The sequence below is a fragment of the Lampetra planeri genome, chromosome 39, assembly GCF_965212315.1.
Source record: "Lampetra planeri chromosome 39, kcLamPlan1.2.h2, whole genome shotgun sequence".
NCBI classification, from domain to species: Eukaryota; Metazoa; Chordata; class Hyperoartia; order Petromyzontiformes; family Petromyzontidae; genus Lampetra; species Lampetra planeri.
In genome coordinates, this window is record NC_136145.1 from 3,823,820 (window position 1) to 3,845,149 (window position 21,330).

At 50.3% G+C, this 21,330-nt stretch overlaps 1 protein-coding gene across 3 annotated transcripts in view; it reads left to right on the plus strand.

Annotated features, from left to right (window-relative positions):
- The window catches only part of LOC144731512 (uncharacterized), a 76,101-nt gene that overhangs the window by 32,800 nt on the left and 21,971 nt on the right, over positions 1–21,330 (plus strand). For all 3 annotated transcript variants that reach the window (XM_078612620.1, XM_078612619.1, XM_078612621.1), the window contains 8 exons: positions 410–487; positions 1,619–1,769; positions 4,913–5,050; positions 6,462–6,531; positions 16,217–16,430; positions 17,344–17,468; positions 18,516–18,794; positions 20,046–20,296. In XM_078612620.1, coding sequence (XP_078468746.1) covers positions 410–487; positions 1,619–1,769; positions 4,913–5,050; positions 6,462–6,531; positions 16,217–16,430; positions 17,344–17,468; positions 18,516–18,794; positions 20,046–20,296 — 1,306 coding nt within the window. The remainder of the gene's footprint in view (positions 1–409; positions 488–1,618; positions 1,770–4,912; positions 5,051–6,461; positions 6,532–16,216; positions 16,431–17,343; positions 17,469–18,515; positions 18,795–20,045; positions 20,297–21,330) is intronic.

A 21,330-nucleotide genomic window follows, 5' to 3' on the forward strand; every position in this document is an offset into this window, starting at 1 on the left:
TGATGACTTATTATAATGTTGATGATCCTGATGACGCTAATGATGCCGACGATGATTTCTGCCGTTGGCGATGACGATGATAATTGTGATGACAATCATGGTGATAGTGAAGATGCTAATGATAATTATGCTGCTGATGAAGTTTATGCTGTGGCTGACGACTATTATGAGCACAACGGTAATGCGCATGCCAATGGTGATGGTGATGATGATATTAGAGCTGCTGATGATCATCATCATGTTGTTGGTGATGCCAATGGTGATCATGATGCCACTGCTGACTTCGACCGATGCCGGTCAAAATAATGCTCATGGTGTTGCCATTACTGCTGCTACAGATGGTACTGCTGCTGCTGTTGTTTCTGCTGCTGCTGATGATGTGGTGCTGTGGTGGTGTGACGGTGTGCAGTGCGGGCATACAGGGTCGCTCCGGCTCAGACACGAGGCCTAATCACAGCGGCCTCTCCATCTACGACTTCCTCCGCGAGTGAGTGCACCTATCGGGGCCACGCACGCACGCACGTGTGTGCGTGTATGTGTATGCGGGTGGCTAAAGCACAGCAAGTTGGCACAGTAGGGGGGCACAGGTGGTGCATCAGCCAGTCATCTCGGTCATCTCAGTCAGTCGACCCGTGGCACCTGGGTCTGCCCCGTGACCTCCTGCCAGTGGGCGTTCGATGCTTCACGTGGCCTCAAGGTGCACCTGGCCTGGCACAGGCATCGTGGTGACGTCACCACCACTTAGTGGTGAATGGCGGTTGTTATTGTTGTGCGTGTGTGTGTGTGCAGCCACACAATGACAACGATCCCCCCGTGTAGCTTTTAACAGGCCGCTGGGGCAAGTGCTGTTAGCGAGCAGCACCTATGAAGGCTGACACGGCACACGAGGGGGCGGATGGCCAACACCCATGCCCGGTTACCTTTCTGTGCCGATGTTTACTCATTTGAGGCTGAGTCGACCTACCACTCTGTACAACATCGCTGCAGAATCAGGATCAGAAGATGTATTCATACTGGGGGTATCCGATGAGCTATTAAGCTCTTCTTCACAGATGTCCAACCTCTCGATCTTCTCCATCCTCGTTCCATAGCCGGCTAAGCCTCGTCGTTCGCTGCCTGCTCCCACTCAGCCTGTACATTGCCAGCCAACAAAAACCCCACAAGTGTATGAACACCGCCGATAACAAAAACATAATTCTCGAATGGAAACCCTGAATCCATGACAACTATACCGTAGGGGGCCCCTGTGGGGAATTTTAGCGAGCACATCTGCCAAGCGGTTAGGGTGTAAAAACGCAATTGAAAAAGACAGCATCATCATGATCGCCATCATTATTGGCCATGATTAATTATCTGCTGGATACAGACCTCAGGAAAGCCAGTGCTACCTGTCATGTTACAGGGATGCAACTTTAGAATTTCGGACAGGATTAAATATATACGTAACATTTTATATACGTAGGACCAGTGGGTTTGGATACCGACACATTTACACAACGGTATAGGATTAAACATCTGGGATTTTTGTACCATACGAATTTGTGGCTGGGTTCTAGAAGCACGAAGCGTGGAATTGACGATGCCTTAACTGAGCGTCTGTGCATTCCTACTGCTACAGGATCGACAGGGAATCCGGTCCAGGTTTGCCAGAGACCAGGCCAGGGAGTGAAGAGTCCGGTCCGGGCAGGGGAGACGCCGCTCCAGGTCTTGAGAAGCCCGCTCGCTCCTTTGGCCTCTTCCGCAACCGGCGTGTGACGGGAATCAGCAAGGTAAAGCTCAGGGTCAAGTTTAGGGTGAAGGTTAGGAGGTTACACTCAGGGTCAGTTGCTGAAAGAAAGTATGATTGACACTTTGCCCTGATTTAATAATAATGAAACTATTTTTGCATTTAACTATTTTTATTTCACCAGGTAAGGCCCACTGAGCTGTGTAGCTGTTTTTCTGAAGCGATCTGGCCACAAATTAAAGCTCATCAAAGTGGCTGATCGTGTGGACATTTATAGCAGCTAAACACTCTAAACGCTCGCTGATTCTAAATGTGTATGGAAAAACCGGAGGACCCGGAGAAAAATCCACGTGGCCATGGGGAGACAGATAGGCAACCTCCATATATACAAGCTTCTGGGTTGGGATCGAAACTACGACCTCCTGCGTACCAGGCGAGGTAGTTAACATCTCGCAACCACGCCACTGCTGACAAAAGAGCCCACCACTATAAGGAGCTCTGTAGAGCCCCTATAGATGGTATTTGGCCTACTCTTTCATGCTGGCCAGACAGCCTGGAAGAGGTGGGAGTATCCACACTTTTACCCCAACACATGTGACCTGCCACTGACTGTGGTGAACCCGTGTGTGCTGATGCTCGGTGGACAGAGACAGAGGGCAGGGACTTGAGAAATTCACACCATTGTTTCAACTGCCGTGTCGGCCAACTTCTGAATTGCAAGCCCAATGTGCCGATCGTTACACCACGGTAGCGTCCCTACGAACAATAATAATCATATTCTTGGTTTTTTCGGTCAAGTCACGTAGAAAGGAAATAATAAAATAATCAAAATAAAACAATTAAATTTTCACGACGTTTCGATTGCAACACAAGCAATCATCATTAGGTGTGAAAACCACAGCAAGAAAATGTTCTTGCTGTGGTTTACCGAACGAACCAAGAATATGAATCTCTGCAGTCACAAAAGCTTTGAATTGAAATAATAATCATGCCCTTCACTTCTCAAGATATTTTCTTGCAATTCCCACAATGCAGTTATTCTGACTTCCTGTTACGTGCCCTGATGATGTTTGACGCAGTTTCAAACGAACCGTCGCGTATCTAACGCGCCTCCGATTAGCACGGTTGGCTGCGTACGGTGCGAAAGGAGTTTCAGCGTACACACTTACGACAGCCGCTAGATTTGGTTGTGAGAACCAGCCTTCGGCTCGCCGGCCAGCGAGTCCGAAGCGCTCGTCGTTGTAACGCTTCTCGTACGTCGCACGGCGGTTAGGTTTGTCCATGTTGGTTGGTGGGTGGGGGGTTCTTAACGACGTGAAATCCGCTCAGACAGTTATGTGGCTTAACCCAAAAAAACATAAACGATGGATCGTAACGTCGGCGGCGATTTCGCGATTCGTCTCAACGTGGAAGACTGTAGAAACTCGTTGATGCTTTTCTAGATTAATTAATTCAATCTCCTGTTGTTGTCGCTGTTGTGCACGTGCACGAGTCTTGGAGTCAGCAATTTCAGACAGCGCATCCCTCATGAGGAATTCATTCGGTCCCCTGCTGCGCTATTCGCCAGTGGCTTGGCGAGCCAATGTGTGCTCACAAGTTAACCGTCACGCACTCCGCGCATTACAAGTTTGGATTTTTTTCTGGCCACCGTCCGTGCTGTTGACCCTGTTCTCCGCAATTTATGCGCATCTGCGGAAATTATTTCCCTCGACATATTTTTGAACGCCTGCTGGGTGGATTATTATAGTGCCGTCTGCGTGCTACCTTATTCCTCTGAATTATGACACACTGCCGGAAAGTATAGCCTTAACAGACTGTTGGGTGCAAGTGCTGTCAGCGAGCACCTTTGAAAGCCGGCACGACACATTAGGGGGTGGGTGGCCAGCACCGCGCCTCCCCAGTGGCGATGTTTACTACACACCGCACCAGGTCCTTATTTGAGGCTGAGTCGACCTACACACCGGTTCAGATAATCGTCACTGGTGTTGGCCGTGAGCGGGAATTGAACTCGGGTCGCCGGGTTTATAGCGCAGTATGCTAACTGCTACACTACCGCGTTGGTCACACACACACTCACTGGACTACAAGATGCAACCCCTGACTTTTGGTAAAATATATGAGTGGGAAAAAAAAGTGCACCTCCATGATCACCTTATTATCTGGATAAGACAACTTTTGTGTCTCAAGAGGTCACAGCGTGGAGCCGGCACAGCTGAGAGCCTCGGTTCAAATACAGGTTTCGATTTGCCTTTGATTAAACCGAGTTCTCGCGTGGAGTGAGCCGATGATCTCAGCCCAGTCACGAATGACTGCACACATTTGATCACATTGAATTTGGTCCCTTACTTTATTTGGAAAAATTCCAGCTCTGAGATTGCTATATATTTTTAGGTTTGCCTGCCATGGGGAGAGTGGTGGAGAGATGTTAACTACCTCGCTTAGTATGCAGGAGTTCGTGGGTTCGATCCCGAGTCAGACGTCTGTATATTTGGAGTTTGCATGTTCTCTCTGCCCGTGGTCGCATGGATTTTTCTCCGGGTCAACGTGCGTTGAGAGTATTCGGCTTGTTCTAAATGTCCACACGATAAGCCACTTCGTTGAGCTATCATTTGTGACCAGGTCGCTTCTGAAAAAGAGCTGTACAGCTCAGCGGGCCTTACCTGATAAAGTACAAAATAGTTTAGTTCAGAGTGCTGCTCTATATTGTGTGGAACAGAGGCCACGTGTAACGATCTCAGAGGTTTGCAGCTGGCGCTGCCTTCCTTGAGCCTGCCTCTAACATGAAGGGCTGCACCGCTGTGCGAGAGATACAAATGGAGTCTTGATCCCGTGACTCTTCCGCAGCACAATTGGGCTAAAACTCGAGGAGGGGAAAAGAAAAGTACACGCTTTTACATGTATTTTTTCATTTTCACTTGCCGGAAAAAGGCCAATCGAATCTGCCGCCACTGTCCTCAGTCCCCGTCAGACGACGTTGCTTCCTGGCTGCCCTGAATTCAACGGATCCCCCTCTGCAGCTGTCCGACTGACGGCGAGCGGCGCTCGGGAATTGAAAAGTCCCGCCGGGGCCCCCCACCTCGGCGCCCTCCTTTTAAACCGACCGTCGAGCTTTCGGCTCAAAAAACGATCACCGCCATCGTGACGCCCCCCCCCCCCCCGTCCCGTCCCGTCCCGTTCCGCGTGCAGGCTCGAGGCGACCCGGCGCCCGACCTTCGGGCCGCTGGGCTTGGCCTCAAGAGTCGGCCCCGACCCCAGACTCCGCCTCCCCGCACACAGAGAAGCATCCGGCCAATCGTGCACAACGCAGGGGACGCCCTCGGCCTGGTAAATGTCCACAACAGCGACAACATAAAACTGCCACAAGGCACAGGTCCCCTGTGTGGCCTCAGTGGACTGTTGAGGCAAGTGCTGTTGGTGAGCACATATGGAGGAGGCCAACACCACGCCCGGCCGCCTATGTCTCCCTCGTGTCGATGTTCACACACGTTTATGGCTAAATTGACCAGCACCGGTTCAGATATTCTAGTTATTGGTTGTGAGCGGGATTCAAACTCGGGTTGCCAGGTTCGTTGCGCAGCACGCTAACTGTTCCACTACCGCGATACTACCGCTCCCCAAAAACATTCACATACACATACGTGCACGCACCCTCTCTCTTTCTTTACTTGTGAACCTCTCTGTGACAATTCTATTGTGAAGGGTGCTCTCATAAATAATAAACATGAGGGATGGATGTCCGATGGAAATGAATTAGATTTTTCGTAACTTGAAGGACAATTTGGGATATGTTTTCAGATTTTAAGATGATTGGCATCATTTAATAATTTAGCGTCTCTTTCTGCCAACACAAGTAACATTATCCAATGCCAACTCGACATCACTTTGGTGAGAAGATTCCACACGTGACACCATTGAAGTGATGCACACTTCTTGTAACATCACATTTTTGGATCAACCCCGAAACAATTGGTATATGCGTGTGCAATACAACACTTATGAAAGTTAAATCTCCCAGATTTTTGTTTTCATTACTTTCACAAATACTATTCCCAAACTCTCAATTAAATTTCTCTTCAGAGGAATGCGGAGATAATTAATAATTTCTAAAATCCCACGAGATTAGTTTTCTTTCAAAATTGTTATCGCAGTTTGTTCGGACCCAGGTCATAGGTCATGATGTGTGCATAGCTTCTAATCACTCCCTGACTCCTTTTCTGGCAGAATAAACCCTGACTTACACGATAGTGCACGTTTCTTAAATCCTCCTGCCTCTGTACACCCAGCAGAATAAATGGGTTCGTCATAGTAAGTTGATCAGCAGGTTGCGTAAGTGCTCTGGTAAATTGAGGATAATGATGCTTCTCCCAAGACGTCTAGCCAGGGTGGAAGAGGATGCCAAAATAGCTTCCACTAGAGTGGCTGTTTGGAGCACCTTCGACTAGAGGCACTTCTGCTAGCACTGGTGAAATTGGACGGCCTTGCATCCAGCTCTAAAAAAAACCTTGAAGCACAAAATTCTAAAGGGGAATTTTTAATGTTGGTGGCCACAAAATTACCGGCCCCATACATTTTATGGCAACAAAGAAACGATTCGGGAACAAGAGAGAAATTTCTGCAGCACTCGCAATCGCGGAGGCGATTGGTCGGCACTGCCTGCGGCCGTGGCGACGGGAGGCGTCGAGTGGATGTTCGCGCGTCGCGGCCGTGGCCCATCTCTGTCTCTTTTGTGTCGCAGGCCGTGAATGGAGTCCTGTTTGGAGAAACAACCACTCAGCCTTTCAGCGATGACGGCCTCCCCGGTGGAGGTGAGTGCCAACAACGACGGCGACATCACTGACTTGGCCCAGCAGATGCGTGTTTTTTTGCCACTTGTCGCGAGGCACGAGCCCATAGGTCGCCCTGAATAATACTGCGAGCGTAAGACGCTAACTGCCTCGCCTGGTGTATGGGAGGTTGTGAGTTCGATTCCGACCCTGACGCCTGCTCTATATTTGGAGTTTGTGTGTCTCTCTCCCCGTGGTCGCGTGGATTTTTCAGTTTTTCCCTCCAAATTTGGAATCAACATGCGTTTAGAGCATTTGGCTGCTGTAAATTTCCACGTGATTAGCCACTTCGTTGGGCTATCATTTGTGGCCAGGTCGCTTCTTAAAAACAGCTCTAAAGCTCAGTGGGCCTTATCTGAAAAAAACCAAGTTTAGTTTGAATAGTTTTTTTTAAGCTTCAAAGCATAAACACCGTAAGTGCATGCCCTCTGCTTCACAGTGGGCGTTAGGCCACGCGCACCGGTATCACGGTAGAAATTTGACCAAAAAAAAACATTTCTTAAATGGAGAAAGAAAAGAATCCCACCCACCCCCACACACCACAAAGCCAAATTAATTCTCCCTTCTGGCAGAGTGTACCCACTGGCAGGCTGGTGCTGCCTTCTCCCTGTACTTTGCAGGGAGGCTTGTCGCTGGGGGAGAGGAGGGTCCTCTAGGCTAGATGACAACGGGGAATTGCAAAGGTTGAGGCGAGATGTGACGGAGGCGCTTTGAGTTGCTGAGGAATTTAAGTTCAGTGCCCTGTAAATGCAAATTCTCCATCGAACCATCTCCAACCCCTGCAACCACCACCCCCTACGTCCCCCCCCCCCCCCCGCGTTGCAATTTTATTTTACATGGCTGTGGGGTGATGTGAACCCATTACAAACAACATGAATGAAAACATGTAATTTTAACACACGCCATCCAATGTGCGTAATGTGTGAATCTATGAAATTAACATTGGCGCCGTCCGCAACGAAGTGGGTATGTCATGTTGAACTTCCATCGCACCGTTCGTAGCCATTCGTGCTTATTGGAGGTGCAGGGGAAGAACAACAAACTAAACACAAAAAGCTAATTCTTAGTTTTCAATTCTGATTTAAAAGTGCAAAGCTCCAGTGGCTTCCTAATATCGGAAGGAAGAGCATTCCAGATGGCTGCAGAAGCGCATCTGAAAACACGCTATGCGGTGACCACCTTTTCATTTGATGATTAGCCAAAAGCAGCTGCTGCGAGGATGCCTGGAGTTTTGGATTATAACACAGTCGGCAATGTCAGCATCGACCAAATCGTGAGCATAAACGGCCTAAGTTACAATCACCATCGTCTGTGATGCCATCATCATCATCGTCGTTGCCGTCGTCAACACGAACAAAGTCCAGCAACATTGACAGCATCAACAACATTTGCCCCCGCACACAACTTTGACATCAGCAACATCATGGGAGATGGCGTCAGCTTAGGGAGGGAGGCCTTCATCCAGCAGTGGATAGATCATTGGGCTCATGATGACGAATGCAATAACAAACTACCGTATTATCCTGATTTTTATGCACCCCCCCCCTCCTCCCTGTATTTAATGGCAAAAGTTTGAGGTGCATCCTATAATACAGAGAATACGGTAATAACACGTAAAGCAGATATATATATTTTTTCAAGAATTCCATTAGCACATTCACCTGTTGAAAGTGCAGCACAAGGCATCTAGACTTTTCTCATAGCATAGCAGGTGTCGCATATTGGCGTGCAGGAAAGATCGAGAAAGTGCTACATGCTGCCTATGTTTTCACTGATATATATTCGGATTAAATATATATAAATAGGATGGCGATTGTGATGATATTACATACACTACAATAATATTATCTTCACAAAATTGGCCAGTCGTCCCAACGTAGGATTCTCCTTTATACAAAGGCAACTTGCGATGATTTTCTGCGCGTATAAAAAGAGTTAATGCTTTAAAAATTACTGTTGTTGTTTTCGTCAAAATATCACTCACTCACTATATCAATCAATTAGATCGAACGGTTATGAGTAATAATCTCTGTTGGAGTTTATTAAATCTCATCATCATCACGATATCATCATTATAATCATCACCTTGCAACCATGGTCATAATTTCCACAATCAGCATCACTACGTGATAATCATCATAATGACAATGCAGTCAAAATCCCATCATCGCCATTATCATCATACTCCTGTAATTATCATCATGACCGTATAATTATCTTCATCATAACTAACCAATAATCATCATCATAATAACAATGAAATCATCGCTCACCATTCTAATCATCACAAAGTAATAGTAATCATCATTATGACCATGTAATAATTCACATCATCATTAGCCTTGACAGGTTCGGCATCCTGTTGCACACGGCCCAGTAACGGCACCGATAGATAGGGGGTGAGAGCGATTCATCAGGGTGTTTTTTTAAAATCATTATTATTCCTTTTCACCAGGATTTTTTTAAATTCGATCGCATATTTTATGCAAGGTTTGGCAACGTACGGTGTGAAATAAGTTCAACGTACATACCTGCATGAAGGATTGCAGGACCAATTGAGCCCCTTGGGGGCCCTGAGGTTTTGTTTGGTTTGCTTATCCTTAGCACCACCACTCCGCGTGTCGCCTCAAGCCCTTTTGTCGAGCAGCGCGGTTATCAAATCCAAGGTTGTGTCGGCAGCTGACAAATTCTTCAGCCTCTCCGTCAGGCATTGTGCCCCCAAGCGGCAGCCGGAAGAATATATACAATAATGTATTTAGCGATGATAGTTTATAATGTTGGATGATGACCTGAAGGCCATAAGTGTGCCGCTGTGCGCCTCACGTCGAATTTAATTCACCGTGCTTGGTCAGTGCGCTTTGGGAAATTACACGCCAATTTTAGTGCTGTCCGCAACGTGCGAGGAGATGGCGTTGTCTCCATTTTGGGACTCTGAAGCTAGCGGTGCATCAGCCTGCGTGTCGGCAAGTTTCACGTTTATTTTGTTTAAACCAGGGTGAGAACTCAATAGAGACGAGCGTAGAGTCTCGTTTGTAAGGTGCGACCCCGGGTCACCAAAAGTGACAAAAATAAAATGAAATAAAACAAAGTGCAGTGCAGAAATGAGGCAAAAAGCAATCAGAACATAAACATATTCTTGGTTCTTTCGGTAAAGTCACACATTGTGACTTTACCGAAAGAACCAAGAATATGAATTCCTGCAGTCACGAACGTTTTAAGTCAGAACATAAACACACACACTCAACTGTATCGCCTCAGAAATCACCTGTATCATCTCAGAAATCACCTGTATCACCTCAGAAATAACCTTATCACCTCATACATCACATGTATCGCCTCAGAAATCACCTGTATCACCTGAGAAATCACCGTATCACCTCAGAAATCACCTGTATCGCCTCAGAAATCACCTTATCGCCTCATAAATCACCTGTATCCCCTCAGAAATCACCTGTATCACCTCAGAAATCATCTGTATCACCTCAGAAATCACCTGTTCACCTCAGAAATCACCTTATCGCCTCAGAAATCACCTGAGTCACCTCAGAAATTACCTTATCATCTCAGAAATCACCTTATTGCCTCAGAAATCACCTTATTGCATCAGAAATTACCTTATCGCCTCAGAAATCACCTGTATCTACTCAAAAAAGAACCTGTATCGCCTCAGAAATCACCTTATCACCTCAACAATCACCTGTATCACCTCAGAAATCATCTGTATTGCCTCAGAAATCACCTTTATCACCTCAGGAATCACCTGTATCGCCTCAGAAAACACCTTTATCACCACAGAAATCACCTGTATCACCTCAGAAATCACCGTATCACCTCAGAAATCACCTGTGTCACCTCAGAAATCACCTGTGTCATCTCAGAAATCACCGTATCACCTCAGAAATCACCTTATCGCCTCAGAAATCACCTGTATCACCTGAGAAATCGAAAGTTCTGCGCAAATTTAATTCAACGTTAAATCAAAACTTCATTTTTTATTTCCCTACAGTGTCAGTCCGCTTTGGCAACTTACTTTTAGACCGATCAAAGGCATATTAAATAGATATAGGGTGACAGACTACTAATATGGGAACAGACAAGTCAAACGCAACTGCAAATACAGTTATCATAAAGAATCAACAGCTTTGCATCAAAATTGTGATTTAGATGGGAGAGTCGCCAAGGACTTGGAAGCGATGGGGTTTCAGGTGTTTATGTCTTCGCTGAGTCTACCAGTCTCCGAGTAAATCTTTGGGGTCTCTGTGAGAGTCTATGGCCCAGGACCAGTTCAAATATCGCTCATAACTGCTGCTAGCTTTGGCTGCATTGACCACGGCGTCACGACTCCACCGTTGCTTGCTGTGCAGCCCAATTCTACAGGCGGGTATCGTGCACGAAAGACAAAGATCCCCCGCATAGCCTGAACAGAATGTTGAGGCGAGTGCTGTTAGCAGCCACCTATGGAGGCCGGCACGGCACAAGAGGGTGTGGGTGGCCAGCATCACGCCCAGCCGCCTTTGTCTCCCTAGTGGCGTTGTTTATACACTGCACTAGATACGCATTTAAGGCTGAGTTGACCTAGGGGAGGCCCAGATCCGGGTCAGATAATCGTCACTGTGTTGGTGGCCGTGAGCGGGAAGCGAACTCGGGTAACTAACCGCTACACTGCCATTACTCTACCGCTCCTCACCGCACACACGCGCACGATGATAGCTCCATCTTTATGTGATCCGCCAAACCTAAAACCGAGCATGCGTGGTGCTGTTTTCTTTAGCCCGCTGTTAAATTGCTTCTAATCCGACTGAGGCTGAACTGCAGTGGTCCGATTTTAATGAGCAATATCTGATATATATATAGCCTTCATCGTGTGGTTATGAGCTGATTGTTCACACAAAATTTTAAATACTGGGTTTGTTTTAAATCATCACCGATACTGAGCACAGGGCCAGATACCCCATGAAGCCTCTTGTGACCAGATACGTAACAGTTAGAAGTTGTAATAGACGATGAATCGACGCATTTCTCGAATTGAGAAAATGGTTGAATATTTTGGTGGGGCACTTTTGTATGTATGCATGCTGGCACCATATCCTAGGGAGACAAAGGTGGCCGGGTGTATGTGGTGTGTGCCTTTGAGAGGTGTTCACTAATTGAGATAAGCTCAAAAATAATCTGTCCTGGCTTGTAAACGGATAGTTGCCCGAGTGTAAATCTGTGTGTGTGTTCGTGTGTACCTGGTGCGGTGTGTAGTAAACATCGCCACTAGAGAGACAAAGGCGGCTGAGCATGGCACTGGCCACACACCCCTTCGTATGCTGTGCCGGCCTTCATTGGTGCTCGCTAACAGCACTTGCTCCTAGTTTGTTAAGGCTATATGGGGGATCTTTGTCTTTGTTTTTATGTGAAGGGAGCAGTAGCATACATAACGGTTAGCGCATTGTGCTACGACCCCCAGCAACCTGAGTTCGATTCCCGCTCACGGCCAACACCAGTGACGATTATCTTAACCGCTCCTGGGCCTCCCCTAGGTTGACTCGGCCTCAAATGAGTGCCCAGTGTGATGTGTAAACATCGTCACTGGGGAGACAAAGGTGGGAGGGTGTGGACCTGGCCATCCTCCCTCCGTGTGCTGTCCCGGCTTTCAAAGGTGCAAGCAAACAGAACTTGCCCCAACAGTCTGTTAAAGGCGAAACGGGGGATATTTTGCTTATGCTGGCCCGAATCTAATTTCTGTCAAAGGGACTTTAATGATATAGCCAATCCATTGTCTTCTCGACCCATGCGGCTAAATTGCTTTTGCAGAGCCATCGACTGACATGGTGATTCGGGTGAATTGCTTCTCGTAAAACGGCAGTCTTTCCCTCCAATTATGCCACCTCATCGGCCGTGGTCAATCCACTGCCGGATGGAAGCCGCCACCACAGCCAAATTATCGCGGTCCTGCCAATGCAGGGCGCTGCACGCTCCGTCTCCCCAATAGACGTCTTCCCTCGGACGTTTTCCATAGGTCAATCGCCACGCCAACACTTTTACTTGACCATCGTCCATCAAAGCCACACTTAGGTCGTTCAACACGAGAGTTCATCCTTGACTGGCCCACCAAACCTGGCTCTAAAGCTAAAAAAATAGTTACTATTACTGTCGTCCGTTACAGTTTCCGCGCCTCCGATGAGCACCGTTGGCTACGCACGGCGTGAAAGAAGTTTGACGCACGCGTGCGTACGTACGTAGTTGGCAACCATTGCCGCGCGGCCACGGCACATTGGGCAAGGAAGGGGTTATAATTGAGCTTGAGCGAGGTTGGGCGGGGAAGGCTGTGAATCGAGATAGCGGATCGTCAGCTAGATTGCCTGCCTTTATTCCTCGCCTTGAACCCACTAATTGAGGGTGCGGTGGAGGGTGGGGGGGGGACTCATTAATGCGCCCGGCATTGTCGACGCCGCGTGTCCACGCGTCGCGAACGTGTGATCGTATGAGTCTCTGTTTCTAGCAATTTCTCACACATGTTTTTTTTTTTGCATCCACTCCAAATCTCGCCCTCTCTCTCTTCCTCTCGCTTGTTTGCTCGCTCTTGACCATTGAAGCCACGGCTTGGCCTTCTCCTCCTCCTGTCTCCTCCTTCTGTTTGTATCTATGTGGGGGGAGCGGTAACGTCGTGGTTATCGCGCTGCACTACGAACCCGGTGGCCCGAGTTCGATTCCCACTCACGGCCAACACCAGTGATGATTATCTGAACCAGTCCTGGGTCAACTCAGCTTCATGTGAGTACATGGTGCGGTGTGTAAACATCGCCACTCAGGGGACAAAGGCGGCCAGGTGTGGTGCTGACCACCCACCCCCTCGTGTGCTGTGACAGCCTTCATAGATGCTACCTAATAGCACTTGCCACAACAGTCTGTTAAGGCTCTAAGGGGCATCTTTATTTTGTATGTATGTATGTTGAACTTCTTTCACACCGTACGTTGCCAACCGTGCTAATCGCAGGTGCGGGGAGTGAAGCACAACAAACTAAACACAAAAATCAGTTCTAAAGAAATGAGTTTTCAATCCAGATTATTTAAAAGCGCATTGCCTCCAGTGGCTTCTTAATGTGGGAAGGAAGAGCCTTCCAGACGGCCGCGGAAACGCATCTGAAATAGCCGCGCAATGCGGCGACCGCCGTCTTTGTCCGATGGGCTGAGCGAAGAACCACTGCTCCGAGCATGACCGTGGTGACATAAATCCTCCTTCAGCCTCCTCTTCCTTCAGTTCCCTGCCACCGCCGCCTCCCGCCCTCCCTCCCGCACCACGACGCTTGCGCCCCACCGTTTCTCAGGCCGATCCATATTCATGAGTGGGAGGTGACCGGAGGGATTGGAAGCCGTCGAGTGGAGATGAATGTGCCTTTGTGCGTGTGTGTGTGCTCGCGCCACGCGTATGTGCGTGTATATATAAATCAGCTTGTTCACGGGTTTGGGATCACAGCTTAGGGCTCAAGACTTCATCTCCTTCGGCGAGATTAAGGGGCACCCGACCGCACTTGAAGGCAGCCACGCCACAGACAAGGAAACATAGAAGACGACTAGGCGGAGAGAGACACACACAGGGCGCACGGACGGACCGACGGGGACAGGCAGAACGAAGGCAGACGGACGAGTAGACAGATAGACGTGCGGTTAGGGAGGTAGGACAGACAGGCAGATCGATAAGCAGGTAGACACACACACGGAGAGACGGAAGGTAGACTGGGAGTAAACAGATACACAGACGCAGGCAGGCAGGTGACCAGGTAGCCAGAGAGATCGACAAACGAGTGGGAATTCAGATGAACACACTCCCAGACAGTCTTATTGACGGACAGGAGAGGGACACGCATGTAGCTAACGAGACGCTTGTTTAAACTAAGAACCCTACAGACGCGTACGAAGACACAGTCACACCGGCACATATTTGTACATAAATACACAAGAGTTAATACACACATATTGGTATACAGACACACTTAAGCAAAGATACGCACACGTGCATACAGACACACACACCACACCCACAGATATATACACAGACACTCACACAACAAGAGACAAAGATCCCCCGTATAGCCTAAACATACCGTTGGGGCAAATGCTGTTAGCGAGCACAAACACACCAAAACACACACATTCACACCAACACGCGCACAGCACGCAAAACACGCACTCACTAGAAGCAAGCGGCGTCAGGTGTTCATCATCGGGTGGTGTTCATCCGGTGTTCATCCCGCCTGCACCCGGCCAACTCGCTCAAGAGCCATGCACTTCGAGGCGGCCCTCTCGCGCTTAGCGGGGAGCGCGACCCCCAGGGGTGGCAGGGCCGGGGCGGCCGCCCCCTCCCCGCCACCCCACCTGGCCGGCTCCCCGAGCCCTCACCGCGGCATCGCCCGCTTCGGCCTCACCACGGGCTCCGCGTCGTGTCGCGCGGAGCGCCGGGCGCGTGCGGGCAGGAGGAGGGTCACCACGGAGGTGCTCGCGGCCCTCTGCAAAGGGGGTGCGAGGCCCTGGGGTGTCGCAGCGCCTGTCGTGTACCCGCGATGGAGAGGGTGGTGGTGGTGGTGGAGAGGGTGGTGGTGGTGGTGGTGGTAGAGAGGGTGGTGGTGGTGGTGGAGAGGGTGGTGGTGGTGGTGGTGGTAGAGAGGGTGGTGGTGGTAGAGAGGGTGGTGGTGGTGGTGGTGGAGAGGGTGGTGGTGGTGGTAGAGAGGGTAGTGGTGGTGGTGGAGAGTGTGGTGGTGGTGGAGAGTGTGGTGGTGGTGGAGGGTGTGGTGGTGGTGGAGAGTGTGGTGGTGGTGGAGAGTGTGGTTGTGGTGGTGGTGGAGAGTGTGGTGGTGGTGGTGGAATCGTCTTGGGTGTCACCGGCGGTGGTGGTCACGGTGTTACTGGTGTCAGTGATGGAGGCGGTTTATATGAGTTGGGGAGGTGAGCAGCAGCAGTGGTGGTGGTGGTGGCGGTAATTGTGGGGGTCTTGGAAGAGTTCCCTGTGCAGCGGTCTCCACGGCAACAGCAACACCGAGAACACTTTGTTAAGCCGTGCGGTTATCTCGCTCGCTGTCGATTGTCGCCACCGCTGTGATGTAGCCTCTCTTGTCCGTGCCTGCTCCTACCCTTACCACTAAGCCTACCCCCAGCTAGACCCATAAACCTACTTCCAGTTCTACCCCTAACCCTACCCAGAACCTCTATTCATGCCTCTCTAACCCTATCTCTTACCCATCACCATACCCCATCACTATTCATAACCGGACGACTCTCCCTGCCTCGTACCTATTCGTAACCCTACTAACCCTAATCTGATCTCAACCCTACCCCTAATTACTCTACTCGTAACTCCAACCCTTTCTCTACCACTAACCATACCATAAACACTTTGTAACCTGACGATCCCCACCTCCATAGCTATTCTGAACCCTACTCTTAAGTCCATAACCTTACCCCGACTCCGACCCTCTAACTTTACTCCGAACGTGAACCCCTCCCCCCGAATCTCTTTCCATACCCCTCCCTTTCTGCCCCTGCCCTTAATACACATATCCCTGCCACCACTCCTCACCCCTGACCGTAGACCCCCCCTACCACCTAACCATGCAACGTGATGCCAGCCCCGCTCTCCAAACCCTCTGCCCCCCCCCCCCCGTCTCGACCCCCCCCCACCCAACAGTGTCGGCGTTGCGAGAGCGGCCGCTGGGTGGGTCGATGTCCGTGGCGCTGTCGCTGTGCGCGGTGCCGCTGAGACAAAGTCGCCCTGTGGCGAGCGCCCTGCCCTCCCCGAGACGGACTTCTCCGAGCTTCGCCCGGGAACTCCCCGCGTCGGTGGACGCGCGCATCTCCCCCTCTCCACTCGCCCGCAGCGCCAGCTTCTGTGACCTGGTCAGGTGCGATCTCTCTCTCTTTCTCTCTCTCTTGCTCTCAAGAGAAATGTTTTTGATGCTTTGGCTGGAGAGAAAGAAAAAAAATCGATTTTATTTTTTTCAAAAACTAATTTTCACCAGGTAAGGCCCCACTGAACTATGTAGCTTTCTTTCAGAAGCGACCTGACCACAAATGAAAGCTCAATGAAGTGGCTTATCGTGTGGACATTTATAGCAGCCAAACACTCTAAACGCATGTTGATTCTAAATGTGGAGGGAAAAACCTGAGGACCTCAGAGAAATCCACATGACCACGGGGAGAACGTGCAAACTTCATATATACAGGTGTCAGTGTCAGGATCAGAACCCACGACCTCCTGTATATCAGGCGAGGTAGTTAACATCTCGTCACCAGAAGGGATAATGGCCGACGGATGAGACTGGTGACAGAATGGCAGCCAAAGAAGGAAACGCACACAAGAGGAATGCACCCGACAACACCACCAGCGCGGAGGTGAAGCTCTTACATTCCGAGTGATGTCCTTCCGTTTGCTCACAGAGCCAAGCCGAAGCATGGAGGTGTTGAGGGTTGCGCTGTGGAGTGGTGTTGTAGCGGTTCGCATGATGCGCTTCAAATCTGGCAACACGAGTTCGATTCCTGCTCAGGGCCACCGCTGGTGACGATTATCTGAACCGGTCCCGGGCCTCCCCTAGGTCGACTCGGCCTCAAACGAGTACCTGGTGCGACATTTAAACATCGCCACTGGGGAGACAAAGGCGGCCGGGCGTGGTGCTGACCACCCACCTCCTCGTGTGCTGTGCCCGCCTTCATAGTTGCTGCTCGCAAACAGCACTTGCCCCAACAGTCTGTTACAGGCTACATGGGGGATCTTTGTCTTTGCTGTGCACCACCCGCCCCCTCCCCCTCACCGCGCAGCCCGACGTCGGAGCAGGCGAGCGAGGTGTCGGGCCCCACCACCATGAGGCCGCGAGCCCTCTCCACCGACTCGACGCTGTCGCTGAGCCGGCCACACCACGGGTCGGCCGCCCAGTCCCAGCACGGTACGATCAAGGCTCGTGGACGCATCTGTGAAAAAGAGCTTTATAGCTCATCGAATTTCTCCAGTATAAATAAATAGCATGATTCTTGTGCTGCTTCTGCTGATGATGGTTCTGTTGATGGTGACATGATGATGATGATTATTGTGGCAAGAATGATGATGGTGGTTTTGGTTATCGTGTGGTGTTAATGATGGTGCTGTTGGTGACATTGATTGGTGATTATAGTGGTGATGGTGATAACATGATGATGTTAGTGGTAATGATGATGATGATGGTGGTGGTTATAGTCTTGGTGATTATAATGTTGAGTATGACATGACGCCGGTACATAACGGCCTCCTCTTGCGAATTACGTTATGGAACCTTTAACGTCCACTGCCAAGCATAGTGGCGCAAAGTCGCATTACGGCTATCACACACACCGCGGTAATAACCAGGGCGGCCGCTGGGATTCGGACCACAAACCCCTGTAAAGATCGGCGAGTGTGCGCTGCCGCTAGGCCGTGCGTCCAGTTTGCTGAAACGCTGAGCTCATTAAGGAGCATAAACCACCATGCAAACTCTGGACATCCTCGCACCATACGTACGTATGTATGTTGAACTTCTTTCACACCATACGTAGCCTCCCATTCTAATCGAAGGTGCGGGGGAGGGACAACAAACGAAACACAAAAAGCAGTTCTAAAGAAATGAATTTTCAATCTAGATGATTTAAAAGTGTATAACTCCATATTCTTAGATTTTTTTTCGGTAAAGTCACGTAGGTAAAACAAAAAAAACTCCAGTGGCTTCCTTATATCGGAAGGAAGAGCGTTCCAGACGGCCGCAGCAGCGCATATGAAAGTGCGCGATGCGGTGACCACCGTCTTTGTTCGATGGCCAGCCAAAAGCCGCACCTCCATTCAGCACGGTTGGCTACGTATGGTGCAAAAGAAGCTCAACATATATACATACACACACGTACGTACGTACCATTGCCGCTGTTGCTGCCGGTACCGCCGACGATGACCCTGATAACGACGGCTCCTCCGCCGATCGCCCCGACAGGGAGCAGCGTCCCGTGCAGCCCCACGGGATCGGCCGCGGCGCCCCCCGACGGCTCGTGGCCGAGCGCCGGCGGCGAGGTCACGTGGGAGCACGAGGAGCCGGAGCACGAGGAGGAGGAGGAGGAGGTGGAGGAGGACGACGACTGGGACGCCGAGGCCGAGCGCGTGCTCCACGAGGGCGCCAGCGTGCTGGCCGCGGGCTCGTGGGGCGCCACCGTGGAGCCAGATTTCGCGAGGCGCCAGCCGCGCGCCGTCTCCCAGCGCCAGGAGGTGATCTACGGTGAGTGGGCGGCCGACCCGCGCCGTGGGCAATGGCGTCGACGGACGGTGTCGCGCAGGGACGGGACTGTCTCGGATTGTTCTCGTCGCGATGCGATGATGACGATGGTGATGACGTGCAGACACATTGAGCTTAACACGCAGGCTTTCGCGACAAATATCGTCCATGATGCAGGGTTTTTGGGTTAGATTGCGTGAATATATAAATGTGTCGTTAAACCCGCTGCCACCTGACACAGCCAACTAGTAAGGTATGTCAGGTAAACAGAACACCCCGTGTTGCTGTACTGGTGACGAATTGGCACGTTCTGTATACGTGACAACCCTTCAGTTTAACACGTAGGCTTTCGCGACCAATATTGTTCATAATCAACGATTTTTGGGTTTAGATCGCGTTATTTATAAATGTGTCGTAACCCTCCACCACCCGACACGGCCAATCAGTAAAAAAAGTGTCACGTTGACAAAAGACAAATAGTTCACTGCTTTAGCCCACCGGTGTGTTGAAGCGTGAAACCACAACATTTACAATTTGAGTACGACGTTTCGCTGGTAATTGCATCCAGCATCATCGGGCAATTCGCCAGAACCATTCTGAATTGCCCGATGATGCTGGATGCAATTACCAGCGAAACGTCATACTCAAATTGTAAATGTTGTGGTTTCACGCTTCAACACACCGGTGGGCTAAAGCAGTGAACTATTTGTCTTTTGTCAACGTGACACTTTTTTTACTGATTGGCCGTGTCGGGTGGTGGAGGGTTACGACACATTTATAAATAACGCGATCTAAACCCAAAAATCGTTGATTGTGACAACCCTTACTAGTTGGCTGTGTCAGGTGGTGCGGGTTTAACAACACATTTATATATTTACGCTATCTAACCCAAAAACCCTATATTATGGGTACATTGAGCTTCTTTCGCACTCTACATAGCCAACCGTGCTAATCGGAGGTGGTGCGGGGGGGGGGGCACAACAAACTAAACGCAAAAAGCAGCTCTAAAGAAATGCGTCTTCAATCTCGACGATTTAAAAGTGGCGTCGCTCCCAGCGGCTTCATAACATCGAAAGGAAGAGCGTTCCAGACGGCGCGTGCGAAAGCGCCGCGCGGACGCGGTCACCTTCCTTGGGAACAGAACGCCGTCCACCGGCGCCTCGCCGTCCGCTCGCGTGCCGCTCCGGGCCTTGACGGGCGCTCGCCGCCGACGTTCCATCAAAATCTCCGACCTTTCCCGCCTCCTCCCGCCAGAGCTCATGCAGACGGAGGCGCACGTGCTGCGCACGCTGCGAGTGGTGCTGCGGGTGTACGCGCGCGGCCTGCGCCGGCACGCCGGGCTGGCGCCGGAGGCGGTGCGCCGCCTCGTGCCGTGCGCCCCGGTGCTGGCGCGCGTGCACGCCGCCTTCCTGCGCGCCATGCTCGCGCGCCGCCGCCAGGCGCTGGGATCCGGTGGCTCGGGAGACTTCCTCGTCACGCGCCTCGGAGACGTGCTGCTGCAGCAGGTGACGCGGCCGCTGTCGTTGTTGTCGGTTGGCGAGCGCGGTGACGCTGTGGTGGTGGTGGTGCAATGTTAGTCTAGGGGCATTGTTGGTCTATGGGCAGTGTTGGTCTATGGGCGATGTTAGTCTATGGGCAGTGTTGGTCTATGGGCGATGTTAGTCTATGGGCAGTGTTGGTCTATGGGCGATGTTAGTCTGTGGACAATGTGAGTCTATAGGCAATGTTAGTCTATGGGAAATGTTAGTCTATGGGCAATGTTAGTCTGTGGGCAGTGTTAGTCTATGGGCAATGTTAGTCTATGGGCAATGTTAGTCTGTGGGCAATGTTAGTTTCTGGGCAATGTTAGTCTATAGGCAATGTTAGTCTATGGGCAATCTAAGTCTATGGGCAATGTTAGTCTGTGGGCAATGTTAGTCTATGGGCAATGTGAGTCTATAGGCAATGTTAGTCTATGGGCAATCTAAGTCTATGGGCAATGTGAGTCTATGGGCAATGTGAGTCTATGGGAAATGTGAGTCTAGGGGCGATGTAAATTTTAGGCAATGTTAACCTATGGGCAATTTAAGTCTATGGGAAATGTAAGTATATGGGCAATGTTAGTCCATGGGCAACGCTAGTCTATGGGCAATGTTAGTCTATGTGCACTCAATGCCCAATTCACAAATACGAAGCAGGCATTATCACAGTGACGCACCGCGCTACTCCTGACGCAATTGCGGTCGCCGCGGTGGCGAGATGGCATCTGCCTCACCTCGTATGTCGGAGTTCGTGGGTTCGATTCAGACCCTGGCACCTGTAGATTTTCGCACTTAGAGTATTTGGCTGCTGTTAATTCCTACGTGATAAGCCACTTTGAGCTGTCACTTGTGGCCAGGTCGCTTCTGAAAAAGAGCTCAGTGGGGCATTACCTGGAAAAAAAATAAACTAGTTTCAAATAGTTAATTAGCCCGGCTCGTCAACCACCTCGCTTGGTCTACGTCGACATCAGCCACACGAAGGAGGAGAAGCCGCCACGCGTGACGCCCTGTGCGTGTGC